This window comes from Enoplosus armatus, chromosome 7 (genome assembly GCF_043641665.1).
Source record: "Enoplosus armatus isolate fEnoArm2 chromosome 7, fEnoArm2.hap1, whole genome shotgun sequence".
Classification (NCBI taxonomy): Eukaryota; Metazoa; Chordata; class Actinopteri; order Centrarchiformes; family Enoplosidae; genus Enoplosus; species Enoplosus armatus.
This window is the reverse complement of record NC_092186.1, coordinates 11,672,733-11,700,262: the sequence shown is the minus strand read 5'-3', so window position 1 is coordinate 11,700,262 and position 27,530 is coordinate 11,672,733. Positions and strand designations below refer to the sequence as shown.

General features: G+C 39.3%; 2 protein-coding genes across 4 annotated transcripts; both read left to right on the top strand.

The window, feature by feature from the left end:
• The first annotated feature begins 5,010 nt into the window (after positions 1-5,010).
• Positions 5,011-14,288, top strand: plin3 (perilipin 3). Of its 3 annotated transcripts, none has more exons than XM_070908860.1 (8): positions 5,011-5,121; positions 8,884-8,973; positions 9,206-9,401; positions 9,765-9,847; positions 10,372-10,603; positions 12,343-12,683; positions 12,885-13,100; positions 13,513-14,288. In XM_070908860.1, the coding sequence occupies exons 2-8, from the start codon at positions 8,905-8,907 to the stop codon at positions 13,651-13,653; spliced, it is 1,278 nt and encodes a 425-aa protein (XP_070764961.1). In that variant the 5' UTR covers positions 5,011-5,121; positions 8,884-8,904; the 3' UTR covers positions 13,654-14,288. The 3 variants fall into 3 exon arrangements, with proteins under 3 accessions (XP_070764961.1, XP_070764959.1, XP_070764960.1); XM_070908858.1 differs by having other exon boundaries at positions 12,882-13,100; XM_070908859.1 differs by having other exon boundaries at positions 5,041-5,116; positions 12,882-13,100.
• A 143-nt stretch (positions 14,289-14,431) lies between these two features.
• On the top strand, positions 14,432-21,083 carry LOC139287657 (AN1-type zinc finger protein 5). The gene is made up of 6 exons (XM_070908810.1): positions 14,432-14,532; positions 15,725-15,924; positions 16,305-16,416; positions 18,332-18,459; positions 18,822-18,929; positions 20,200-21,083. Exons 2-6 carry the CDS (start codon positions 15,765-15,767, stop codon positions 20,346-20,348), a joined length of 657 nt encoding a protein of 218 aa, XP_070764911.1. The 5' UTR covers positions 14,432-14,532; positions 15,725-15,764; the 3' UTR covers positions 20,349-21,083.
• The last annotated feature ends 6,447 nt before the right edge of the window (positions 21,084-27,530 follow it).

Here is a 27,530-nt window from a genome sequence, read left to right as displayed (position 1 = left end):
ATAAACAGGGGAGACCCAGAGAAACAGAGAGGCAGCCGCTGGTATTCAAAAAGCGATGGAAAGTCATAAAACACAGTGTGAGGAAATTGTGCCTTCTCTGTGGAAGCAAAGTTGGGACTACTTGTTGGCCATGGCAAGACACAGCTCTATTATTTGTTGCTTTTCATTTTGTATGTTGCATGCAGTGACCTGGCATTTCCCATGTTCTCTGACGGTGGCTACAAATCTTTTAGATTATGTGTTTTTAAGGTCTGCTAGAGGTTCCCCACAAATCACTTTTCCAATATCCTTTAAGCCGAAGGCACAACAGTCATAAAACGTCTGTAGCCGGTTAAGTTTTCCTCGCAGGGCAATTTTACTCAAAAGATTAAAGACTGTTACTCTTGCAAAAAAGTTTAATGCATAAAGTTAATGACTTTTATGAGCTTTCATTTTGAACTTCCACTTTAAAAACGAACATACTTTCTTGCAATGTTCAATTCTCACACACTCCGATGCACATAATTAGTGAAGTTTGTGTATTTTTCTTTTATGAGTATGGACTCAAGATATAGTGTCAGTAGACATTTATTAATCGGAAAAGAACATGACCTTTTCCCATCACTGACTAGAAAACAATTGCATATAACATGTGTCCATGTTAGGTTGGATGGGAACTGCTCCAAGCCAAGAATTTGTCTGGCACATAACCCCCTGAAAAACAGTACATTGTCATTCACACTTTTTGTCCAGATTCAACAAAAAAGGTATAATGCAGTGATTCCCAAACTGGGGGATGTGCCCCATAGGGGGGGCCTGGAACTATGACGGGGGCGCGGTTAGGCTAAATATAAATGATGCATCATTCCTCTGTAAGTGCCACTTTCAATGCTTCCACTCTAAAAGTGACTTGTTCCTATTTATTTTTTTCTGTAAGCTGTCACACACTTAAGTTGCAGTTCTGTAGGCTTAATCAGAAAATGTTTCAAATAAATTCTATAGAATTTTATAAGCAAATGATGTGTCTGAGAGCGTGGTTATGGGGGTACATGTTGGTGGAGGGGGGCTTGAATCTTTTTATCTACAAAAGGCCCTGCAGAGGAAGTTTGTGAATAACTGGTATAACATGTTAATTAGTGAGCTTTAGAGGTGCTGATTGATTTTTTTTTTAAGTCTGAAAAGCCAGGTTAGCTGTTTCCCATATTTCAGGTCTTTATGCTAAGCTAAGCTAACTGCTGTTGGCTCTAGCGCCATATTTACCGCACTACACAAAAGTGTCAGCGATCTTCTCATCTAACTCTCAGCAAGAAAGCAAAAAGGCAGAATGTCGACGATATCGAACTAGTGCTTCAAACTAGCCTCAGTGCAGTTTCAGATCATGATGTTCTGATCAATACATGTTAAAAGAATGTTAATAATGAATACCATGCTTACCAGCATCTGACTCAAGGTCAACCTCCTGTCTCTTTATTATTTCAGCATGATGGAGTAGTTCTTTCACACAGCTGGTGCATTACCAGGGCCTTGGTTATGCCTTATTAATATGCTATTGGGCAGAATGTAGGAAGGGCAGAGGTCCATCTCAAGTTTCAACCTGCAGATGATTTGTAGCTGTGTTGTATGTTACTGATACCTCATGTTGCAAGCCTCCGGAAATTTGTTGCAGGATGTTGGAAATAAGATTCCCATCAGTTGTGTGGTGCAGATGAAACCAAGCAGATCTGGTCAGCTATTAATGGATGGAGACTAATTTCTACAGTTTCGATGCTGCCGACAATGAAGAGCAGAGGGTGAAACAGGAGGGAGAAAAAACAGTGCTGAGACAAACAAATGTTTGTGATGTGATCTGTTCGCAGTACACCTGAGACTTGTGGCTTAATAGTAAACATGAAACAGAGAAAATTGATTTCATTACAGTGTAATTTTACTGCTCCTTTCATTGTTTAGTAAAGACCACGTTCCTTGCAAAAGTGCTCTTTGATGATGATGGATATTTTATTGAAACAATTCATCTTCCACGCGAAACGCTTCAAAGCCAAAGAAAGTGCACCTGGGATTTGAACATTTTAAAGTTTCTATGGTGATCCCTTCAGCATTTTCTACTTAATTTGTTGTTGTTGTTGATTATTTATTGGTCTGTCTGTTTTAATTTGAGGATGTTAGCTGTTTCAATGGCTACTGTATTGAATGTATGCAAATCTGTGTGCTTCTATACTGCATTACATTGCATATGTTGTCCAATCCAGGGTATTGTATTTACTATTTTTGCACTATTTATTGGTGCTATTTGCTGCTTTGTATAAGGCAGTGTGTATCTTTCTTTTCAATTATGACCAAATGATATGAAAGTAGGCACTTCTATTTACTGTGGAGAAGCCACAGAATATCTTACAGAGAAATCTGCATAAATAAGATTTGTGGGTTCTGCTCTCACATCCATGAAAATCTGGTCAAATTGCCAATTTATTGCTCTTATCTTGAAAGGTATGTCTACAGGCAGGAAAAAGAGAGTAGGGGGGAAAGAGAGAGGGGGGAGTGGAATGATCATTTTACTCTAAGGGATGAGTGATTTTCCTGTTATCTACTAATCTTCAATTACTCAATATCCAGAACAATTTTGGCCTCAATCAACTGATCCAGTGAAGCAGACGTAAGAGTTAAGCAGGAACAGATGAGAGCCTCCGGGGCACATGTTGCTAACTCTTGAGTGTGGTGGTACTGGTGTGCATGAATTTGTGTGTGTGTGTGTGTGCGTTTTTTTTAATTAAAGGCACAGAAAGCAGAGGTTGAAATTGCTTGGTCATTCCTAAACATATCAAACAATAAGAGGGAAGGAGCTACGCAACTGTGGTCAAGGCAACACACCCATGTTTCCCACCTCATGCTATTTTCTCTCACTCTGACCCATTTACTCTCACGGCCTCAGTCTGGTGTTAGAACATAAACTGTTACCAGTGCAGTCTGGATTCAAAACTTGGCCAAAACAAAGCTACAACAGGTCCTATTCAATGAATTTCTGATAGCAACATTAGAGGTAATCTGTTTCCTTTCTCTGGGGCATGGTGCAGGCGTTTGGGAAAATACAAAGGGACACATAATGAAAACTGTAATGGCTCGAATAATGAAAATCCTCTCTAAATGAAAAGGGAGAGTTAATAGAGTTCTAGTGGCGATGATACACAGCATCCAGCAGGGGAAGTCACTGTACTGGCTTTACAAAAATTAAGTACACAGTATTGCATATGAATGCCACATGAGGAAGAAAGGTTATGTGAAAATCGCAGACTATGAAATTAGTACATTAAATTAATGCAACTATTGTCACAGTCTGCACTCCTTCACCATCCTTGCCTCGTCTTCCTGGAGCTTTTTAAATATTTCATTCTTTAATATTTAATACAAAAAAGACTCTCTGCTCTGGAGTTGTAGTGCATCTGCAGTAAAACGATCTTATGGATGTGTGGGTGAGGCTACAGAAAAAAAGTCTAAGTTGACTTAATGGGTAAAGACTGCCCTCTCAGGGTTTACTACGTCAATTGCAGTTAACATGGTTGCCTGACTTTCAGCACAGTTCAGCCACCTGGCTGTGAACACAGAATATAGTTGGGAAAGGCCCACATTGGCATTCAGCATCACATGTGATTCACCAGTTATAAGTATTCAATAGTTGTTGTCTATTCACGGTTAATAAATGGTTTATAACACACTATAATGTAGTTGTAAGCACATATATGGACATTTTCAATTGTTTCTTAATGTATTTGTCAACGGCTATAACTTCTCATATGAAACATCCATAACTGTCGTATAAACAGTTACCAGATTATCAAAATATAATATAAACATAATGCTACATACATGAATAAATCCTTACAGTGTATCATAAAATATGTATCAACCATTTATACACATCATAAATCATTCATAAATCATTCACAGGCAGGCTTAAATGTTTATAAATGAGTAAGAGTTTGACAAAAACATTCTTAACTCAAGGTCAGCTTACTAGATTTCTTCTGAAGCTTTCTTGCAGCATCTCGCAGCATCTTGTAGCCTTCATCAGCAGACAGGGTTTGAACATTATCATGGAAAGTGAAGAAGGATTTATGAATAAATAAATACTTAACTAATGAAAGATAATACACTAATATAACTCACATAATACATATAATTAATGCATAAAATAAATAAATACTTTTATGTATATTTACATAAAACATGAATACATATCTCATATCGTTATAACTGTTATATAATATAATTATATATAATATAGCAATTCAGTGAAATAACAGGGTTATTATTAGCAAAGTGCACTTAAAACTTCAAAAATAAAAGTATTCATTATACAGAATTGCTCCTGTTAGTGTTATTATTGGATCATTACTATTGATGCATTCACATAGAGGCAGTACTTCAATGTTTAAGTTGGTCGAGACAGAGCTAATTTTAACTGTGTTATATACTGCAGGGTAGTTTAATCTATATGCATCATATCTTATAAACTATATTTTTGATGATGATAAAAAAAACAGTAACAAGTAACAAACCTAAAGCTGTAGTGCGGGAAAAAGTACAATGTTTACCTCTGAAATGTAGTGACATAGATTTACACAAGTAAAGTACAAGTGCTTCAAAATTGTACTTTTGAAGCACCTGTACAACTTGAGTAACTTTCCACAACTGCCCAGAACACAAATTTGATTCATCCATCTTTATATTTGATCTATGAATTCATCACATTGTGAATGAGTTTGTTACCAGAGTCTGACAATACAAAATGAAAGATAGATCAATAGACCAATCAGCCAGGCAAGTTTATACAAACGCAAGCTGAGTGAGTACAACAATAAAAACATACAAAGAAAATGTCAGGTTTGTTAATTGTGTATGAATTTAGATTTTCATGTATTTACACATAGGCTGTGTGTACCAGATGTGACAGCTGTGGCCTCCTCTGGCTGCCACTTCCGTGCTGTGATTTAATTGGTTAAAAGTTTATATCTCCGCCTTCCTGTCCACACTGAGCTGCGGCTCAACGCTCCGGTGGACAGAGGGCCTCGTTGTGGGCTGGACCGGTTCATTGACTAACGCTATACTGCAGGTCACAGCAGGACAGAGGAACAACAGGCTGTCGGTGAGGTCAGTGGCTGCTTTGACAGCTCTGTTTCGTTTTTAAATCAGTCCTCAGCTTCTTCTTTCCAAGACGTGTTGCTAAGCTAGCTAACGTTACTTGTACGTTAACTAGCTAACTCGCGCTAGGTAGTTTAACTTAGTCTTTGAGTACTGAGGAAACAACTGTACACTTACTTTGCTTGTTAATGTCGAGGAGTGAGCAGAAGTTATGACGAATTGGGAGAAACCGATTAAAAGATGTTTGTTTGCTGAAATGATTGTTCCATATCTGGGGTAAAGTTCACCAACTATTAACTGGAAGAAATGACAGCTGATGTGTGGTATACAGCGCGCCCTGTTGAGAGGACACAGTGTTTAAAAGCAGCTAAAAGGGGTTTCTGTGTGCTGAGCACTGATGGGAATCATCCTCTCAGCTGGATTGACTCAGTTTATGTTTGTCATGTAAGAAGACTGCTCTGGTTAAATCCTAGTTTTGCTCCACAACGGACGGATTGGGTTAGGGTTGTGTAAAATGTGTCTTTGCTTAACGTAACATTGTGAGACAGTGACCCCTTAAAATGAAGCAACATCTACTTGTGATTTCTTACTGTGTGGACATGAGCTGTGAGCAGTTCAACCAATACTTTTTTCTTCTCAAGAGGGATGATCCAGTATTTCACAAGAAAAGAAATTGAGACATAATTTTTCCCCCCAGGTTGGGCTCTGACTAAATGCAAATTAATCTCACTGATCCGGGTCTACACCATTTTAGATAAAGCTTAACTATATAAGGCAGTTCCACTTTTAAGAACGTAGCTCTTCCCTTCTTTGGTTAATTTACTCAGTAATGTTTTTATCCACATTAGCATTTTCTTTCTTTCTTTCATCTCTCAGTGTGTGAGATCAGGGACAACTGTAGCCTCTTGGATCGCGGACAGCTGTAGGCCTCTTTAACCCACTGATCTCTCTTTTGTCCCCTATGGCAAATGTCTCAATAGTTTCCTGGAGATGTACCAGCTTGTCCATTAATATCAAAGGTCACACAGTGTGTTAGCTCCAAAGGGAGCGTAGTTGATTTCCCTTCTCTGAAATGAACATTGTGAGGATGTGACAAATAGCCTTACAACGCAATATGAAGAGGCAAGATAGCCTTTTTATGAGCGCTTTGCTGGAATCACTTGTCAGTGAGATGATTATTTCCGAAAGTCTAAACCAGCTTAGTTTGTGTTGCATAACAGCCTTCCCCATAATATGTACTGTGTCTCTGAAAATTATCACGGGTTCATCTCACACTTGATAGCAGGGAGTATTGTGTCAGACTTTGCTTTGTAATAAAGCCAGTGAAGATCTCATCAACTGCTTCTCAGAAAAACATGTTGCTCAACCAAGCTGTTGCAACAAAATGCAATTTGCTATCACACAAATCCCTCAGAGACTGTCTGGAACACCACGGGTCATGAAAACATCAGAGGGAGTATTTTATTCACCCTGACATCTAAAAGAAGGTGAGACATGAATAAACAGCAGCTCTATATAAAGGTCATCCATTGTTGGAACTGCTGTAGTTTGCTGGATATGAGACTCAATATGTCAGGTGGATGTGTGGCCTAATCTACCTGAGCATTTACTGCAACAGGTCACAGCTGGTGGGCTGCATTCCTCACAGTACTGCTGTAAGTTTCCCCAACAGTACGATCGCAGGGGGTCATGTCCTTCTTCGACTCGTCTGCCCTGTACATCAGGTCAACCATGGCCAACACTTGTTAACAGTGTTCCAGTAAATACAGGTGGACTCCACTTATGTCTCCCTGTGCCATCTGGTAGAACACAAACAGATGCTGTCCACATGTTGGGAGCACCAGGAAGAAAAGGGAAAGATGCTTTGCTGCAGAGGGTTCTCCCCAGTCAGCTGTCAGGCCTCTTTGCTTGCCTCACTTGCGTCTCTTTTTAGCAATTCATCTGCCAGTTATTTTCCTGATTAATCATTTGGTCTATAATATGTCAGAAAATAATGAAACATCAATTTTTTTGAGGTTATGTCTTCAAGTTGCTTGTCTTGTCTGACCAACAATCCGGTAGTTATATTCCTTTAATATGTGTGGTTGTTTTAGACCATTGTAAGCAATGCTGAAAATCAATGAGCATGATTCTTAAATAATGAATTTTCCTTATTTGTGAGAACGTTGCCATCAGGCAAATGATTTTGATTATTTATCCGTTAAGTTGTTTTCAAAGCCAAAGTGCCAAAACTTTTCTACAAACTGCGTGTTACAAACGTTACAGTTCTTACCTTCATGCTGCTTTTAGGGACTGACTGATCACCTGGCTTTCACTATCAAGAACCAATATAATTATATAATTCCAACTTCTCAAATGTAAAATAAGTGATGGTCCTCTATGATGGTAAGTTAAATATTTTTATTTAACTTTTTTTTTTTTTTTGGATGGTTGGACTGACTGAACAATTTGGACTCCAGGAAATCTTTCATTGTTTTCTGACTTTTATTTTATGGTTTAAATTGATTTATCAAGAAAATAATTGGCAGATTAATCAGTAATACAAATCATTGTAGTCTCACATTACATTTAGTAGGCCTATACCATGAAAGAGGATATTATCCATATTACCCACTCCTAGAAGACACATTGATTCACTCATGTCACCCATCTTGTGGACATTGGACAATTGATTGAATTAATTATGGGTTCATTTCACCTTTTTCTGTGACCCAATGAAGTATTAGATTTAGTTTTTATCTAAGGCAATACTTCATTGTATTAATGCAGGGTAGTTTTCACTTAAAGGGATATTTCACTTGAGTAATTATTTTGGCCTAGTTTTCATTTATAGTAATATTTTACATCAGTGGAAATGCAGTATTGCTCAATATTTCAGTTAAAACTTTCACTTGATATAAATGATGTTGAGGTCCATTTTGCCTGCACGCCGTCATGTGAGCTTGAGAACAATCAATCTCTCGCATTAGTGCCCCGCTGGTCCACAGTTCTTACCATTATTCATAACTTTTCTCTTGACTCTAATCTATAATTTCAAATTAGACTGACTTCTGGATCGTTACTCATCTTGTCTGTATTCCTTTTATGTTGTGGCAATCATGACCTTGAAGCAAGCATCACCTTGAGAAACCGCTATTGTTAGTTTTGAGTACTGTACACATACTAAGAAGTTGAAGTATTGAGCTAAATCAAAGGAACAAGCCCCAGCTTGTTTGTGCTTCACTTGCTTGTAGAAAAGTTGAAGACATCTTGATTGAACGGTTCTTGACACGCAGATAATCATGAAACTGTAGAGTCACTGTTAATGTCACTGGATCTAGAAGTCAAAATAATAGTTATGTGTTTAAATGTATAACTCACACATGCTAATCCTACACATTGATCTACCAAACATTGGCCTCAATAATCGCTCTAAATAAAACTAACATGTATCATTATCCAATTTCTAACTTTCAGCTATGACATAGAGTAGAGACTTGAATTGTTTGCTTGGCTGCACCATTTTATTTTTTTAAGTGCAGTTTCATCCTCGTTGCATCATAGCGTTGACAAATGAATTTAACATGGTTGAGTTTCCTTGCTGCCTATATTCATAAATCGTCTGACAGGACAGTGATTCCATTTCCAAATTCATAAGACAATCCTTCTCTGTAAGATAAAGTATATCAGCCACTTAAACAAAGAATATCAGAGAGTAAGATATATCTCATCATGCATACAAAGCAATGTGAGGTGAATCTCTGTTTCTGACTTCTCTATATTCCATGTCAGAGATTGAATCCAACAGTCACAATGGCAGACAGCGGGAGGACTAATGAGACTGGAGCAGCAGCAGCAGAACCAGCTAATGGAGACCAGCAGGTGAGAAGCACTGTGACCCAAAATGACACCTATTACAAAACTGAGGCACATTATGAACTCATTTGATGCTTTGATTCCCCACAGTAACTTATCAAAATGGGAAATGGGAAATTCTGTCATTATCCCTGTACTGAAAAAGAAAATATTTTTTTTCTTTGCACAGACTGGATTGTATTTTGACCATATTTCTGTCTTTTCAATGACAGTAACGGTTGTTTGTTTTTTGTCCTAGAATGTTGTTTCCAGAGTGAGCAATTTACCTCTGGTCAGTTCAGCTTGTGGGGTGGTTTCCAGCGCCTACAGTAGCACCAAAGACAGCGTGCCCCTGCTGAAGGGAGTGATGGATGCAGCAGAGAGTGGGGTCCGAACCCTGGGAGCAGCTGCCACCACGGGGTCAAAGCCTCTTTTGGACATTATAGAACCACAGCGTAAGGTCTTCTCTCTGCGCAAATTGTGATGTAATATAGGTGCAATGACAGCACACAAATGTACAACATTGAACTGTACTATAAAGGAATATTGCAAGCTTGTTACACATTAAAGGTGTGAAACTGATGTCAGGGGCACTTGTTACCTCTGGTTACAACAAGTACAACAAGAACAAAAATGGGTTTCTTCTTCTATGAGCAGAATTTCCAGATCGTTTGTTGGACGTGTCATTTTAATCTTTAGAAACGTTAGAAAAGTAAGTTACTTGGTATCACTTCCCACTGATAGAGTTAGCAGATATGGCATATTCCTTCTAAATTATTGAATTATTATTATGAATTTCTGTTGTGCACTTGTTTCAGTTGCTACAGTAAATGAGTATGCCTTGAAAGGACTGGATAAGATGGAAGAAAAGCTGCCTATTCTTCACCAACCAGCAGATAAGGTCAGACAGAAAACCATGCTACTATAACACAGGCAAAAACACATTTCACACCCTCTTTTACTTCTAACCCTTCTTTTTCACATTTTTACTGTGCATTTGGATTGATTCATTATAATGTTAACCTTTATCACACAAGGTATTTTTAAGAGTAACAGCCCTTGTTATAACATGTGTGATAACTTACAAATCCATATATCTAAACACTTTGGTCTCTCTGGTCATTAACGAACCTTCTAAATAAGTCTAAAAAGTTGTATTACACTCCGGGTAACCATAGCAACAACATTTACACTTCACAATATGTGAACAGTCACCGTTACCCCTTGTTTTTTAGGGGTGTCCTAAAAAAAGAAAACAACGGAGCACTGGTGCACCCTGCATTATCACTCACTCTGCTAACTGCTCCTTATAGGCCAAATTTTCTCAAATGTTATATCTGTCAATAAGATAAGAGCAATGTAGAAAATACATAATAGCACCACCATTACTCTCCAATGGCACATAATCTGCTCTTTCTTGCTCAGGTGGTGTCGGACACAGTAGGTATGGTGTACCAGTCAGTGGCAGGGGCCAAAGATGCTGTGGTGGGGGCTGTGATGGGTGGTGTCGAGCTGACCCGAGCAGCAGTCAGCGGAGGCATCATCACCGCCATGGGCACCAGGATGGGCCAGATGGTCAGCAGTGGGATGGGCCTGGCCCTGAGCCGATCTGAGGACTGGGTTGACCAGAACCTACCACTCACTGAGAGGGAGCTGGGTCAGTAGCTGTCCTAAATGTGGAAAGCATAATCAGTCCATAAAAACCAGGGGAGGCGATAAACCCATATGTCTACTGCTGAGGTGTAGACAGGTGTGTTTTGACAGTTGGATCAAATGAAGCAGAAACTAATTAATTAATTATGAACAACGAGTGACCAGTTTGTCAAGTTTTTCCCCCATTTATCCTGTAAAGCTGATAAAATAACAAAGAAATCTAGGGCTTCAAGACTCAGTCAGTAATGCTTTTGACCATATGAAGTTGAGATATATTCACGTGTTTTTTTGCAGAGTAGACTGTAAAAGTAGTAGGTATTTCATGTTTTCTCTCCTCTCCTATAATTGAAAACGTAGAGCTGTTTCACTCCAGTGCTTCATGAATAACTCAGATTTAAATATATATACTACTACTACTACTATATACTTTAATAGTGACAAAGCACTTTTAAGTTAGATGTTTTTACATTACCTTTTTACATTAGCACTTGCAATCAAAAGATACATAGGAAAGAAATAGTACATATGAAAGGTACATGGCAGTGGTATCCCATCTACTGTCAGTTAAGCATTAATAATGCTACAGTTTTATTTTAAAGAGGAAAATGTTTAAAAGTTTATGCACAATAATTAGCCTTATATCCTTCACATTACTCCAAGCTTAATTTCATACATTATAAATTGTTGCTGGCATCCCTGCCATTTACTGAAACATTTATTCCATAATTACGATGCATGCATGATGGCATTTGCACCATTTGCCATTTACTATGAGAGTCAGTAGCTAACACTGTGTCCTTGCTTCACTGATCTATAGATCAAACAGCAAATTTGATGAGACCGTCCAAATAAATTAAAATTCTAAAGGCAAGACAGGGAGATGTGGCATGATGGGTGTGGTCATGATAAAAGTGTTAAATGTTACCACAGTGACTGGATCTGAACACATGAATGGTTGATGCTATTCATAGAGATGTAGGCAGGACAGTCCAATGAACTTCCCTTCTGTGAACTTGGCCCATAAAGCACCTACAATTTCCAACACTCACAGCTTTGACACCTGCTACTGTGATGTCATGTTATCATGAAAACCTGCCATACTCCAATGTAGCAGTAATACTCAAGCGGCCATCTTCTTGAGCATGGATCTGAAAAAGATGTAACTGCAACTGTATTCAGCGGCAGCAGCAAAGTACACATAATGGCAGTACTCTGGGGATTTTTGATTTGTTCAGTTACTGTGGCAAAGGCCCACTCAGCAAAGTGGCTTTTAACAGAGGCTCAGGGAGACAGTGTTACTCTGCATATCCCCTAGCTTCCACAGACTGATGACTGAAGGGAGTGAGCTGGCTCTCAAGTCTTTTTGTCTCTCCAGAGCAGATGTGCTGTAGCCTTGTCAGAGTCAAGTAGTTCGACTTGGAACAGATGCACCAGTTGGCACAGTGGGAGGGAGCCAGTTGTGCTTCTATCCATCACTCCAAACATGCCCACCGGCCCAGTCTGAAAGAATGTGCATATACCAAATTTCTTCAGTGTATTTCTTTCCAGTTTCAAATAGTTGAAACTAAAAAACAAAAGTAGAGATCAAGAATGGCAGATATATTGTTTTTTTGTTGGCAAAACTTTTGTATAACATACAGTACTATAATCACCGTTGTGCTCTCATATTCAAAATTATAGATAGCCCCACTACAAAAAACATATCTTTTGAATATATGAGATTAACACTATTCTCTCTCTCAGCTGCTGTGGCTGAACCTGCCACCAGTGAGGTGACTACCCCGTCTGCCAGCCCCAGCTACTTTGTCCGCTTAGGGAAACTGTCTTCCAAAGTACAGGAGCGAGCCCTACAGCAGTCCCTGGTCCGTGCTCGACATGCCAGGGATGCCACCTATATGGCAGTGACTCAGATTACCAGTACTCTGGACCTGCTAGAGAGTGCCCGCACCAGTCTGGGTACCGCCAGTAACCAGATAGGAGGAGCCTCAGAGCAGCTGCGGCAGCGCTGGACAGAGTGGAAGCAGAAGCAGGCTGGAGCTGGACAGACTGAGTCTGAGCCAGATGGGACCAGAGATGAGGCTGAGGTCAGGGCTGAAGCATTTGGGAATTGACATAATGGTTTCTAAACAAATTAATTTTTCCTTTCAAGGATTTACAGTGTAAATCTACCTAGGCCTAAGGAAGGGAAGGGAATTAGGAGGATTTGATATATTACAGCTGTCATTTAATATGCTAATGTTTATCATTTATCTTAAATGTTTATTTCCATTGTCTGTTCACAGCAGCTTGAATGGCGGGCCCTCTCCATGGTTCGTGGTCTGAGTGACCAGCTGAGGTCGGCGTGCTCCAATGTGGTGTCAAGTGCTCAGGGTCTGCCAGGTGTAGTCCAGGACCAGCTGAGCAGCGCAAGGCGATCAGCTGAAGAACTGCACTCCTCCCTGGGGAACACCAGCACCATCACACCCCTCCTTCTGGAGCAAAGCCGTCACCAGCTGACCCAAGTACTAATTGCACCACGCTGTCTTTAGTGCAGTGTTTTGTTTTGCTGCTTAGCTAAATATAGTTCAGTGCTTGATGATTTATTTTCTTTTTCAATACCATCACTTAACAGTTAGTTCTTCCATTAGTTTTTTATTGGTGCTTAATAAAACCCGCAGAGTCTTATTGAACAGGAATTAAACAGGAAACTCCTGCATGCTTTACATAAGTAAACATCCATTCTCAGGGGTGTCTGTTCATTCATATGCATTTATGAAACTAGGACAGTCAAGCTTATGTTGTATTTAGTAATTTACACATATAACCTCAATATTTTCTACCCACAATAAAACACAGGATGTTTTTGAAGTGAAGTATTTGTTTGATCATGGTTATGGTTTAGTAATTCTAATACTAGTATATGCTTGTTCCCAGGTTCAACAGTCTCTTGATGGTGTCATGGAATATCTACTAAACAACACACCACTCAACTGGCTGGTGGGACCTTTCGCCCCTCAGATCACTGAGAAGTCAGAGGGAGATGAGGCGATGGAGCAGAGCGGACCGCACAACTAGACTCTGTTGTGTTTCTCCATGAGTTAATCAGTGTGGTGACAGACTAGTGTTTACTGTAGATGGACCATTTAAAAAATATATATCTGCTTGCTTTAATGAAAGATGCCTTAAATTCAATCAAGTTTTCTTCATGGTGCACTAAATTTGTACTTACTAGTTGATGACACTATATTTGTGATGTAGAAGTTAATGGAATTTAATTATAAGGGCTCTGACCTGTGGCCTTAGAGAATTTACACATTTGTGCACTTTATTATTTATCCTGGAAAAGATTATTTTTACATCTGTTGAAGATGACTCTATGTATATGCCCATACTGGTGTTTGTAAGACTTTTGTTGTGTCTTACAAAAAAGAATTTAAACGATCCTAGAATTAAGCCAAATTTATGTTGCCTTTCAACATCAAGCCCATTTTAGGGCTCTAAATTCCCTTTGTGTGAATAGGATATAAGCATTCATTTTTAACGAGATGTAGAGTTCATAGTGCATTCATTAGTTTTTAGATGAGCACTTTTAATATCAGTATTTTGTGTCTGGACCCTTGATGGGTTGATGGAAGCAGCTAATGAACTGTCAATGGGCTGACTTGTCAATAAACATTTTGACACAGCACAGTGTCTGTGTCACGTCTGAATACATTCATAAAAGCGTCATTTGTGCGGTTTTTTTGTTGTCATGGTGTTTTTGGTGGGGTGGTGGACTTTGCTATGCTGGCCCGTCTGACTGAAGGAGAATCGATGCTGAGAATGACGTCATGGTCGTTGTTTCGAATGTTGGGAGCTAGCGCTGGGTAGGAGGCCGCGCGCTCTGCTGAGGACACAACTTGTACAAATCTGAAGCCCAAGGTCGTCGACAGCCCCCGGTACCTTGAATTTCAGGTACTGTCTTCATCTTAGACCGCTATGAGAGACTCCCGCTGCGTGTAGCCTATTTTAAACCAGCCAGGACACTGTCGGGAAGCTCGCTGTTTTTGGGCTGGCTGATTATGCTAGCAGTTCAGCTAACGTTAGCCTGCTAACACTAGCGTTTATTCGATTTAAAACACACGATTTGTTTACAGTTTGTCGCTAAGGACGCTGTACTTTTTTATTTTCATGATTTTCATCACGATGAAAGGCTACCAAGCGAGTTTTGTCCTTCTTTATGCATTGGTATCCAGTGTCAGACAGACAAAACACCCAGTGAGGCTGTTTGCTAATGTTTCAGTGTTTGCTTTGAGCTATGAAAGCATAGGACGCCAATTGTTTTCTGCTGCGGACAAACTCAAACTGGGGACTGTCAGCTCTAAGTTGTTGAGCTAGATTGTAAGCAACGTAGCGTTAACGTTTGCCAGGCCATCGGTTAATTTGAAGGTTTCGTTTAAGTTTTCGTGATGGTTTTGTTTAGCTAGACATGTCTTTAGCTTTTGTTCCTTTTTTGTTAACTTTGTCCTGACCAAAACATCTTACTGTGCGGCGGAAGAAACCACAAACTAGCTGAGCTAGCTTATGTTTTCGCAGACTGTAACTTGCCTTTTACTGTGGAATTGTGCTCGTCTCTTTGTACCTCTTGTTTTCATTGCCATACACAGCTCTCCACCTAGTTTTTGTGACAATTCCATAGCTTACTACTTTGAAAACTCCTGGGGTATTGCCCTAATATTACAGGAGGAGCATTACATTATTAAGTGATCATTTTTATTTTGTATTATTTGCTGTTGTATTTTTTCATTAATGTCAAAGATTGATTTAGTATTTTACTTTAATTTAGAAACATAATTTAGACTAAATTCTCAGTTAAGTGTGACAATGTCCAGTTCTGATTTAGTGGCAGAACTGGACTTTGTCGCTCTGTTGGTGTTGTTGACTTAATTTTGGTTGATGAAGGTGTCAACATGTTTGACAAACCTTCATTACAGCTACAATTAGTAAGCCATAACCCCTTAGCTCACAAAGTAACTCACATTTTCTCCAACTCTACTCTCATGCTCCAATGCCAGTCTCCAAGCTCTTTTAGCTAAATAATGAATAACCATGTTAGCAAATAGGGACTGCTAATCATTTTGACTAACTTCTGCAACCCCATTTTCAGGAATATCCTCTCCCATCCCCCTTACCCCCTCTGTCAGAGCATGGCTCAGGAGACCAATCAGACGCAGGTGCCAATGCTTTGCACTATGGGATGTGGTTTCTATGGTAACCCCCGCACCAACGGCATGTGCTCAGTCTGCTACAAGGAACACCTGCAGAGACAACAGGGAGGGGGGCGATCCAGCCCCCCGGGAGAGAAAGGTAGGAAGATGGGAGAGACATGACCTATAAAAAAAGCAGGGGGGATGCTGGATATGAGTTTGTTAGATGGGAAAGAGAGGAACTTGGAACAGGGGGTCACTCAAAAACTGTATGGGGGGGGGCACTTGAATTTGCTAAAAGGGGTTGGAGAACAGAGGTAGCAGTAGCTGCCTACACTGTGGCATCAGAAAGCAAGAGAGTGACATCTCCATCTGTTGTTTCACATTAACTCAAAACACATCTGATCATGGTAAACAAACACGGGCAATGAATGGCTTATAATAAGCTACTTAAAAACAAATGAAAAGTCATCCATGTTCAGTGCCAAAACAACAGGTTCTGTGTTGGTCGTGCTATCAGACTGTTCTGTCCCCACACAGCTGCTACATCACCGGCAGGATCACCAGGGTCAGCTGGTGTGACTGTGGAGAGTACAACCTCAGAGCCAAGTACAGAGGTGGCGGGAACCCCACCTGAAGAACAAACGACCAGGTATGTTGACTCACAGATGGGGAATTTGCTCAGCCCCGGAAGAGTGCAGAAACAATAAATCATTGTGAATCAGTGATGAATGTGACGTCATTCATCAAGTAAAATTATAAACACAATAGTCTTGTTTTAATCCTTTGGCCACTCAAACATTTAAAATGTCACCTGATGAAGTTTTCTGGTAAGAGCTCTCTGCCAGTCAGAACAACATTTTCAGCCATTTTTAAGGAGTTAATACACAACGGTGTATTTATACACATCCGACCCCATATTATGGGCACATTTGCAAGCACTAAAATAACTGTCAGCCAAGCACAATGCAAGGTTATAAGTGACTGTGGTACTGTATATTTTATAGGATTTATAGGTGGCATGAAGTTTGTAATGTCATCTATAAATTTTAAATTTATATGATGTCATTTAAAGGTTTCTCTGGACTTGTTTTATCTAAATTTCTTGGTGCCTGAGTATCTCTGCTTTGTGTTTTCATTAGTCTGCACACATTTGATATTAAACCAATGGAGATTATGTGTGGCAGATAAACTGCATGTTCTTTGTCTGTAAAGCTACACACATTTTTTTCCGGAAGTAGCTCTTGCTAGCCTTTTATTTATTTATGTATTGTGGATGGTTTATCATCAGGTTGAACTGACCAGTGATTTTATTTGTTTTATTTGTTTTTCTATTTTCATCAAGTCTTTGGTATTTTTGGAGGGTTTTAAGTATAAGCATTTTTTTATTAGGGTTAACAAAGGCAGAATTGATATCAAATAGCTCTCTGGTTTAAAGTTGACATTGAAAGTAAGAGCTGAAGAGTAATGTTTTGTAGTTTTAAAAACTTGCTTGAGGGCCTGTTCTTTAAACTGCTGCATAATGCTGAATAATTGTTCCAGGCCTAATTCATTTTTTGTAATTAAGCATTTTGTAAGGGTTCTTGTATGGTTTGCTTCAGACATGCCAATAAATAATTCTCTTTGAACTGTAAAACGTATTATGTGACAGATGAGAAAAGTATTTGAAGATGATGATGTCTTGAAGTTCTATGAGGCTGTTTTTAATTGTTAAAAAAGATTTTTGTGTTATTATATGTGCTGTTTCTGCTGGAAAGAATCAAATAAAACAGGACAATAGACCAGGATAGACCTTAAAGAAGGAAAATCAGATAGAAGGACTAGAGGATTTAATATTTGAGCAGTAATTGTTCTGTAGTATAATTACACCCATGCCTACATTTCTGAGTTTCCTGAAAAACACAGATTACACACATTATAATGAGCCCAGCTATCAGAGAGGTTATTCCAGTAATGGGTTTATTCTTCCCAGAATGTCTACAGTCCAAACAGTCATTTTTCCCCAGTGTGATGACATTTTGGATTTATTTTTGCGCTTGATATGTCTGCGTGGTGTAATCATGGATAATTGTGTTGTGTACAGTGTGTATGCGCGCTTCCTGTAGGCCCTGCCTGTTTGTAGTTGCTTGTGTCTTGTCGAGTTTAGTTTGATAGCTCCTCAAAGGCATTTCTCAAAGTAGTTTACAGGCAGTGTGATGAAACAGACCCAAGAAATCAGTCACCAAACAAAACGATGGGATAATGTATGCAGACAAATAAAATAAGGAAAGAAAGATTCAAAATATCAAAATTTCTTGTCTTATTTTTGGTGTTTCTGTGGTTGGAAAAACCTACTTTATTGTTGGGATTGTGTTCACTCCATTTTCACATAGATACCTCGTAAGTCATTCTGGATGGCAACAAGAGCGTCTAGGTTGGCTAACTTTTGCAGTCTAACAAAATATACACAGACCTCTCTGCCATATATTTACTACAAAATTAATTCTCTGATTAAGTCTTCAAATTCTTTTTAATTAAATTCTTGAATTGGAAATGGTCTAAAAAATATTCTGTTGTTTTGATGTCAGTCCCAGCTCCCCCAGCCCAGTAACTCAACAGATGACAGCTATGAGCATTTCCCAGGATTCAGCAGCTGTAGACTCTGATCGAGCGGAGGCTGAGGAAGGAGAAGAGGAGGGTACTTCCAACAGCACAGGTAAACATCACAGAAAACAGTGGTCCTTTTCCAAATCTATCCCACTCTGTCCCCACCCACTATCCACATAAAGTGAGTCACACTCACAGCTGTGGAGGACACTACTTACTTGTTACCAAACAGGTAAACCATGGGATGCACCATATTCTGTAACCTGTCTAATCCCACTATGAAATAACAGTGTAAGGAAATTAAGTTTAGACTACACTGATATTTGCTTAATTTAAAGATTAAAGTGATGTGTTTCTCCATTTTACCCATTAGTGTTACACATATAGTTATCCTAGAAAACAAGCATATATTTGAACAAGAAGTGGATGAATTCATTTGTGACCATTGCATTTGTTTTGTTTTTTCATCAGAGCCAGTGGGGGAGGCAGCGCAGGCTTTGTCTGATAATGACCAAACCCCTGATAAAAACAAGAAAAAGAACCGCTGCTTTTCTTGCCGGAAGAAAGTGGGCCTTACTGGTAAGGAAGAGAAGTATTTTGCACACATGCATACTGAGTAAACTTAACTACTGACATGGTTCAAATGTTTGAGTCATGAACCTGCTTTGCCGGGATTTTCACAACGTAGCGGAGTTTGAATTTCAGAACAGCTTGTTTAGCACACAGATTGTAGTTTTCGATAAACTCATTGCACCATTTACTTGTCATTGTTGTCATACCTTGTTGCCTCTTTACCTTTGTCTTATCAGTTTTATGGCGAAAAGTGTCCAAATGTTGGATTTCAAACAGCACGAAGTGGACATTTTTAAATTCACAGCACTGCCAGAAGTCCCTTTTGTAAATCTGAGGCAAGAATCGCCCCATCAAAATGAAAATCTCAGTCAAAAAGCAGTTAAGGAGATGGAACAGTTTGCAAACACAGTCCTATGAAAGCTTTTTTGGATTCATCATGAATCTGGAAAGGGGTGATGAAATTGACTCTAAAGGGTCTTTATCTCATCACACAGACTTCTTTAAATAGCCCAACTGTTCTCAAACAACAGCTCCCTCAGCTGTCTGCCACTGGAGCAGAAAACCTGCTGTCAGGATTTTACCAAAACAAAGAGACAGCGACATATTACTCTCGTTCTAGCTTATTCCTACATTTTGAAATAAGTCATAATCCACTGCCAGTTTAGAGTGCTTACTAAGATCAAATACCTGTCACCCACATATTCAAAACCCAACTCCCCGTCCATGGTTTGTGTTTTTTTTACTCCACAACAAACACTTTGGTACAGAGAGCAACATACTGCAGGTTAGTGGTGCATTTCACAGTCCAAGGCATTTCACAGTGAACTGCTGATATCCAGCTTTTTGCCAAACTGGATTACCTGGAGGCTCCAGTCGCCATTTTAATGTTGAAAAGCAATATTTGTATTTTAGGCCTGACCCTGACCAAAGATCAGTGTGCATGTGAAAATGCAGCCTGATAATGGCAGTACCCTCAGGGCCTAGTTGAACTTGGGCTGAGTTGCAGACATTTACTTTCTGCTTAAGGAGCATTTTGTTGTGCAGTATTTTAAGTAATGTGACATGTGCCCCATTTAAAAGCAGTTAATAAAAATATACCCAGGCCATGGCATTGGGTGTTCTCTGAAGAGCAACAGATATGAACCTGAGGTCAAAGCAGCAACATTTGTCCTCTACACAAGAATTAGTGTGCAATCTCTATATATAAATGTGTAATGCTGTTTATAATAAAGCTTTTATGCTGACTGACGTCCGTGTTTTCTTCTCTTCACTGAAGGTTTTGACTGTCGCTGCGGCAACCTGTTCTGTGCCATTCACCGTTACTCTGACAAACACGACTGTCCATACGATTACCGGAGTGCAGCTGCCGCCCGCATACGCAAGGAGAACCCCATCGTGGTGGCTGAGAAAATTCAGAAGTTATGAGGACTGAGTGCAAAAAGAAGTCTCTGACTTTGTGAATTTGAACAATGGCAACTTGGATGAAAACACCTGATATCATGGCTTCATTTGTTCATGGTAGTGTAAGACGGGCGGGGTGGGATGGTGAGGTTGCAGCCACTGTCCAGACGCTTCCCTTACTAGCATCTCCCTCTCTCTCCACTAGTGACTGCGGCTGAACCTGAGTGTTTCTGTGTGTTTGTATGAAAGTGTGTGTGTGTGTGTGTGAGTGTGCGTGTGTGTGTGTGCGCACATTTGCTTGAGAGTCAGGGAGAGAGCCGTAGGGGCTTGGCGGACATTAATGTTCCTGTGGGGAGGGAAGGCTTTTGATTTTTACCCCTTTTTGTTTCTCAACTTGGGGGATCGTGTGAGTTTATTTTTATACAATCCCTGTAAGGTAGTTGAAATGAGACAGGGGTAAGCTGTTAAGGAATGTGTCACAGCCTGGATAATGGCACAGAGCTCAAATTAAGGTCTAGCAAGTTTTAAAACAAACACTTTAACTGGGAGATTTCATGTATCAGACCTTTTAAGGGCTTTGGAATATACATTTTTCCCCCAGACTGAAAATGATGTCAACTTCTTGTCAAATTGGCGTTTTTTTTTTTTTTCTTCCCACCTCTTTACTCTATGGGCACCACACATTGAACTCCAAGTCTCAGCATTTTCCAGAAACATTTCTCTTTGATATATTGACTTATCATACTGATATTGGGTGCATGAACAGTTATTGGAGGGGGAGGGGAGGGGAGGGCAAGGGTAGGGGAAACTGAGAACCTTGACTTAACTGAGTGATTGAATTCTGTGTTTTTATTTTATTTTATTTTTTTCTGTTTTAATGAGCGTATGACATCAGAAGATCTATATTAATATATTGTAGTTAGCTTGAATTGTGTGATTGCATTCTATTTATTTTTTATCGTTTGGTTGGTCTGTGCTGGAGGATTGGCAGCATGTGTCAGCAAATCAGTAAGATTTGCCCTTAACCTTTTCAATTATATTTAAGTAATTCCATCTTGATTATATAACCATTAAATAAAAAAAATACACAAGCTCTGACATGATGGAGTAGAGTCCAGTTAAGCCGTTACGACTACAATTGTGCAGCAAAATGTCCATTGTTTTGGATTTGGAAACAAAGCACAACAAAGTGTGTCAACTGCAGAGCACAGACTAATGTGCCTCACCTACTCAGTTTTGTTCAGCATCTGGGTCATTTGCAGTTTATATTTGATCGCTGAAGACATTGCCTTCTTGTTCGATTGATGAGACGTTCTGTTTTAGTAAAGTGATGTGTTCTCCTTGAATGCCCTTTTCTGTTCTATGGAGTCAGAGTGAAGCTCCATGTTTCTCTAACCACCAGCAGACCACTGACACATGCTGAATGAAAACTGACCTGGGTCGCAGTTACTCTACACATTGACACACCTGCTCAGCTAAAGTAAAGATTGTCGCAATGCTACAGAGTTGCGTGCTGCGCTTTTTAAAATGTGCTCAGATTCAGATGAGTCCTTACTACGAAGACCGCTTCTAGCTAGCTTCTTCTAGGAAGATCAAACTTACATGCATGTGTGCAGCGAAACATATGTTTTGTAACCGACTGCACAGTTTGAAATGAAGCTGGAATGTTTAAAAAGCCACACAGCAGCAGCACAATGCATGGCTGGAACCCAAAGGTTCAAGTTAACAGGACTCTACAGGTTTTTTTTCCAAATGTAAATACCATATGGCTCCTATTCATATAGTATAATCTTAATGTAGATTTTTGCCAGGTAATAAAGGTGGGGGACTAAGGTGAAGAATAGTACTGTGTATAAAAGTGCTTTTCATAACTATCCAAAAAAAAGTGCCACAAATGGCACTGATTTTTCTCCTCTCATTTTGTTCCCCCTTTTATTTTAAATTTTTTTTACCCCTTCCTTTGCCCATGTAATGTCCAAAGTATGTTCAGTAACTGGCTCTACCATGAGTGTCTCCTACAGGCCATGAGGCTTCTACTCTACAATACTATTGTTAACAAGCCCCTATAAGCTTTATTAACCTCAATGAATAACATGGTATTCCATGCTTTTATTTACTGAAATCTATTCATAGCATAGTGATATTACTGAAAGTTAAAAAGGCCCCTTGTGAGATCTAGAGGGACATTTGAGGTATCATCTTTTCATTATCAAAAGCTTTCCTTGTAAATGTTCATTAAATATTTATGAAGGAGCTGTAGAAAAGTTGCAAGGAATTTGCAGGGTATGCATTTTCTAATATAAGCCAATGCAGAATGGGCTGGATGTGAATGACACTTTCCCTTGTATACACAGAATATCATGTTGAACCTGGTTGAGTTTAGTCCCCTTGATTTGGAAAATTGGCCATCATCAGAATTCCTGAAAGAAAGCCCTAGTGTTTACTGAGGATATGTTGATCATCTAAGGCCCAGAATATGATTTAATCACCAATAGTGGAACATTTAAATTCAGAAGGAGTTTAGGGGGATTCTTGAGTGACGATTTATGTACAAGGAGAATAATTGTCATATTTAGGGGAAGGAGTTTGATGTTCCCTGAGGTGTATCTTGTATATTTAGAATATTCAAGCTTGCCTGCTGGGTTGATGACTATTACAAAATATTGTCACCTACAAAATGTTTTCCTTTTACAAATTGAAAGTCCTTTCTGAGAAAACATCCTTCACTTGGGATGATTGTTCAGCTATGTAAATCACCAGGATTTCATGGTTTACACTTGCCGTTTTCTATTGACTGCTCATATCAAACCCCCACCTCTTATTTTCTTAACAAACATGAGCAGTTTGAATGTAAACCACCATAATTCACATACTCAGCTGTAATGTCATTTATCAAACTACTTGGCCCTGGTATTGATTATGTCTTTGGGCAGAGGACGGAGGCCCATTTTCTTTCTTACATGTGATTTGGGACAGTTGGATCACTAAAATTGTTTTGACAATTTGTGATGAAGGACTTGGCACCAGCAATTAGGGCAACCATACCTGAATAAGATAGAAATTATCAGTACATATACATTTTTCTTCCTTCTGTTGTGTTGCTTTGATAGAGTTTTGATGTCTTCAGTCCGGTCTTTAGCTCAACCTTTCATAGTCAGTGTCTTCATCATGCAAGGGTTTTGATTGATAATAATGATAAACCTGTCAGTTGTGATGAATCTGGTTGAAATTCAGTTTCACTGCAGAAGTAAAGACGAATGACGATGACTTCATTCTGTCTTTCGAGATGAGCTCGAGGGACATCAAATGAAACCTACAATGTTCGCAGAGCTGTAGTTCTTGTCCCTTGGCACTCCAGTCCCCCAGAAACACCACCAGATATCTTTTTATTTTGTTTTTCTTTAAAGATTTAGGATTGTATGATGTGTAAGAGTAAGTATAAAACAATAAATTCACAAAGTTTATTTTAAATTACACTTGTCTTTTGTGTTTATGCATTTGTATTTATTTTAATGCTGCTGGCTTGATTGAGAGACAGTTTTCTAGAAAATAAACAATGATTTATTCTTTTAAAAGTTTTATGAAAACAATTTATATATTTAGTGGATTATAGTTAACAAGCATTCATGATTTCTTTGCTGCTCCAGGACATGTTCATGCTGTGGCCCCTCTGCTTTGTGCTTGTATATTGTTTTCAAATACAAAGCAAAACACTACTGGCATAAATGGGACTACACAATAGCAGCTAATGTTCAGCTGCGACGCATGCTGTAAGAGGATCTGCCACTTAACTGTACTGAATTTAACACATTTATTCTACGTTATTCATTAAACAGAAGCATGGCACCGTGATTTCTTGACATCACAAAATCAGGAAAAACAACATAGGATTAAGTCTATGAAAATAAATTTGATAAATGGCATTATCTTGTACTCCAAAACATGCCAATAACATGAGCTCACATTTCACCATACAAGACCTTGAAAGTGACTGAATGTGATGTACACGTGTGGAAAAAAAATCCATTGATGGTGGCCTTTGAAAATCAGGTAACAGGTTAAAAAAAACATATGTACTGAGTATCTGGTATGGACATTTGTGCACAGGTATTTAAATCAGGTGTGTCGCAAAATTATGTTTTGTTTTACAACTTTGTTTACACCATTATGTCAGTTTCCCCCAATATTGTTAGCTGCAATAGTGTGATTCGTTCCTTCACACAAGGTACAATAATTAAAGCCCTTGGACACCCATGGTCCACCTACCATCCAGGGGCTTGTGTCTCTCTAGAAACATTGTTTCCATCACCACAAATTGAATTCACCTCCTTTGTAATGGGGTGTAGGCAGAAATCTCAAAGACGACAAACCCGGTCAAATAAAAGCACAACTATGGCAGGATCTGGAAAGGTGAGAACTGGACCACACAGTTATAGTAAGAGCCTTTATACATGGACATTGGACATACAGTATGTCTTAGATTAGTGTCTTAGCTTGCTAACATTAGCTAATTAGCACTAAACACAAAGTACAGCTGAAGCTGATGGGAATGCCGGTAGTTTTGTAGATATTTTGTCATAAACTAAAGTATAGGACAAAATGAAAATTTGACCTGATGATGAAAACTCAGGAATCACCGTGGTTATTATAATTAATCTGGAGGGCCATATGACTGTCTGCTCGCTGCCATTGGTGTGTTTGTGTGTGTGAATGGGTGAATGAGAGGCAAATTGTAAAGCGCTATAACTTTATTTACATGCTCTATTTACATGCTCCCTCTTGGCCACCTTATACGCAGTCATAACATCAGTTACCATTTATTTTTACGCAGACGATACTCAGATCTATCTAAGTTGTGACGCTGCAAACAACTACAGAACACTGCCAACCTGCTAAACTGCCTTCATGATGTCTCAAAATTTCCTCCAGCTAAACGCTGATAAGACTGAGACATTGATCATAGGTCAAGATAATGCTGACACCATAATATCAAACAGTCTTGGTTCCCTGTGGCATTCATTAACAAAGCATTGTTGAAATCTTGGTGTCATTTTTGATCAAAACCTTAGACAGGTTAGATAAACGTGAAGTCAGTGGTTCAATCCTGCTTTCATCACCTCGGAAACATTTTTATTACATTATTTCAGAAAACAGTTAATAAAATCCCTCTACATATACTTTCAGAAGAAGGATTTTTTTGAGGACGCTGTTCCAGGGCCTTTTGCTCATTTGCCCGCTCTCCTCCTCCCTCCATTTGGCCTCCTGCCTCCTTCTCTCCTCCTCAATTCTCTCTTCCTGCCTTTTCAATCTTTCAGCTTCTTTGTCTCTTTCCTCTTTTTCTCTCCTGCACCTCTGAAGCACTTCCAGATCGGCTCTTTCTCTGCACTCCTTGTCCATTTCCCTCAACTCTCCATACATCACTGTTCTGAGCTGGATAATTCTCTCCTCTGTAGTCAGTTTCCTGATTCTTCTAACAATCTCCATTTCTTTCTGCAGTTGAGTTGTCTTGACATTGTGTTTTCTCTTCTCCATGTGTACTTGGTACAGGTTGGTTTGCTTTGAGTCTCTCTCTTGTTAAGGGGGGGCTGGTTAAGTAATGACACCAGATAGGAGAATTCTGGAAGCAGATGAGTAAAGTATTTCTTTAATACATCACACTTTAAAAAGTACAAGAATAAACCTTTAATTGAAATGTGTCATGTGATTTAACAAAAGAAATCTGTATAAATGGAATACATTAAATCTGCCAGTAAAAATAAAGTCTACTTTATTGACAAACGTAGCCGCATTTTCTGCAAGTTTATGAAAAATTACTTTTGTTATGGCAAAATATCACAGTATGTCTTTATCAGAGTAAGACTCTAATGATCTTTCCAGATCCTGCCTCAGTTGTCCTGTGTGTTGAGGCACCAGTTTGAGAAAAACAGTTTGAAAGGCTGACATTTGCAGTTCACTGTAATAGGCAGTAAAGGTGGCCAGCAAAACTTCTTCCTCAGGAATTTGCAGGAAAACTCCTCTGAGTGTGTTTCTGACTTAGACACATTTCAGACTAAAGACCAGCTAATTTGGGACAGCTTCTCCAATTGGGGACAAAAACTGTGCCCCTGATTGGGAAAAAGCTGATTTTTGGGTCAGTGGTTAAGGTTAGGGTTAGGGTAAATCTCCAGGAAATTAATATAAGTCTATGTAATGTCTCCAAAAGTGACCTGCATAAATGTGTGTGTGTGTGTGTGTGTGTGTGTGTGTGTGTGTGTTTTGGATGGGGGGGGCAGGTCATGTGTTCTCGTCAGGTATTATCTTATCACAGTTGTCTACACACAGATGCATGATGATACATCTTTTTCTTTGTTAATAACAAATACAGTCACCAATACTAAGTAATTGTGATGATTCATGAGCACTTTATTCACAAAACATACAGTGCCACATACCCTTTTTTCTTAAAAGGTGCAAATGAACAATTCAGTTCAACCATGTCATCTTTTACAACACCGCTCTCCCACACTGATAACAAGTTTCCCTTTATTGTCCAATGGAAACTCTTTACGTCATATCCTGTCAGCTGTCGCTTCCGGATGCGGTGAAACGGCAGAGAAGTAGGAAAACACCGCACGTACATGGATTAATTTAAATGACAAGACGCCATCCATAAAGTCACAGGAGACCCGCAGGAGACGCCAGCACCGTCCAGAATAGATTCATTGAGACAGATACACTCGTCGGCAACGGTGTTGTAACGGTATTTTACGTCGGTTGTCCGCGAATGAGCATTGTTTTTACTGAGTGGCCGTGTTTATGTCTTCTTGCTAGCTTAAGCAGCGTAGTGTTAGCTGGTACGCGCAGACAAATATCGTCTCTCTCCACTAAAACATATGACTTGTCGTTACGGTTGTTCTTGATATGTCACTCATTCGTACAGGAGGGAACAGCACTGTGAGTGTTTTGTAATTGAAAAGCGCTCAGAGTTTGTTTTGGTCACTTTGAGGTCAAGACTGCGTTGGAAACAATTGTTTTTGACACTGAAGTAAGAAACTGAAGAAAGTCATCGTTTTCCCGAAATATCCAGGGCACTTTTGGGGAAACAGCACATTGCATCTGAAGTCACTCGTCAAACATCTCAACAAGTGGACAAAATGGATGTGATGTGGACTTCAGTCACCACACGGAAAACACAGCAGACACTTCGTAAATAACACTTCCCCCTTC

What these genes read in the sequence shown, in the direction of transcription:
- plin3 (XM_070908858.1), top strand. Translation starts at nt 8,905, where the DNA reads ATGGCAGACAGCGGGAGGACTAATGAGACTGGAGCAGCAGCAGCAGAA. An exon ending in GGACATTATAGAACCACAGC is followed by an intron (nt 9,402 to 9,764) that starts GTAAGGTCTTCT and finishes CACTTGTTTCAG; the next exon opens with TTGCTACAGTAAATGAGTAT. An exon ending in ACTCACTGAGAGGGAGCTGG is followed by an intron (nt 10,604 to 12,342) that starts GTCAGTAGCTGT and finishes TCTCTCTCTCAG; the next exon opens with CTGCTGTGGCTGAACCTGCC.
- LOC139287657 (XM_070908810.1), top strand. Translation starts at nt 15,765, where the DNA reads ATGGCTCAGGAGACCAATCAGACGCAGGTGCCAATGCTTTGCACTATG. An exon ending in CCTGAAGAACAAACGACCAG is followed by an intron (nt 16,417 to 18,331) that starts GTATGTTGACTC and finishes TTTTGATGTCAG; the next exon opens with TCCCAGCTCCCCCAGCCCAG. An exon ending in GAAGAAAGTGGGCCTTACTG is followed by an intron (nt 18,930 to 20,199) that starts GTAAGGAAGAGA and finishes TCTTCACTGAAG; the next exon opens with GTTTTGACTGTCGCTGCGGC.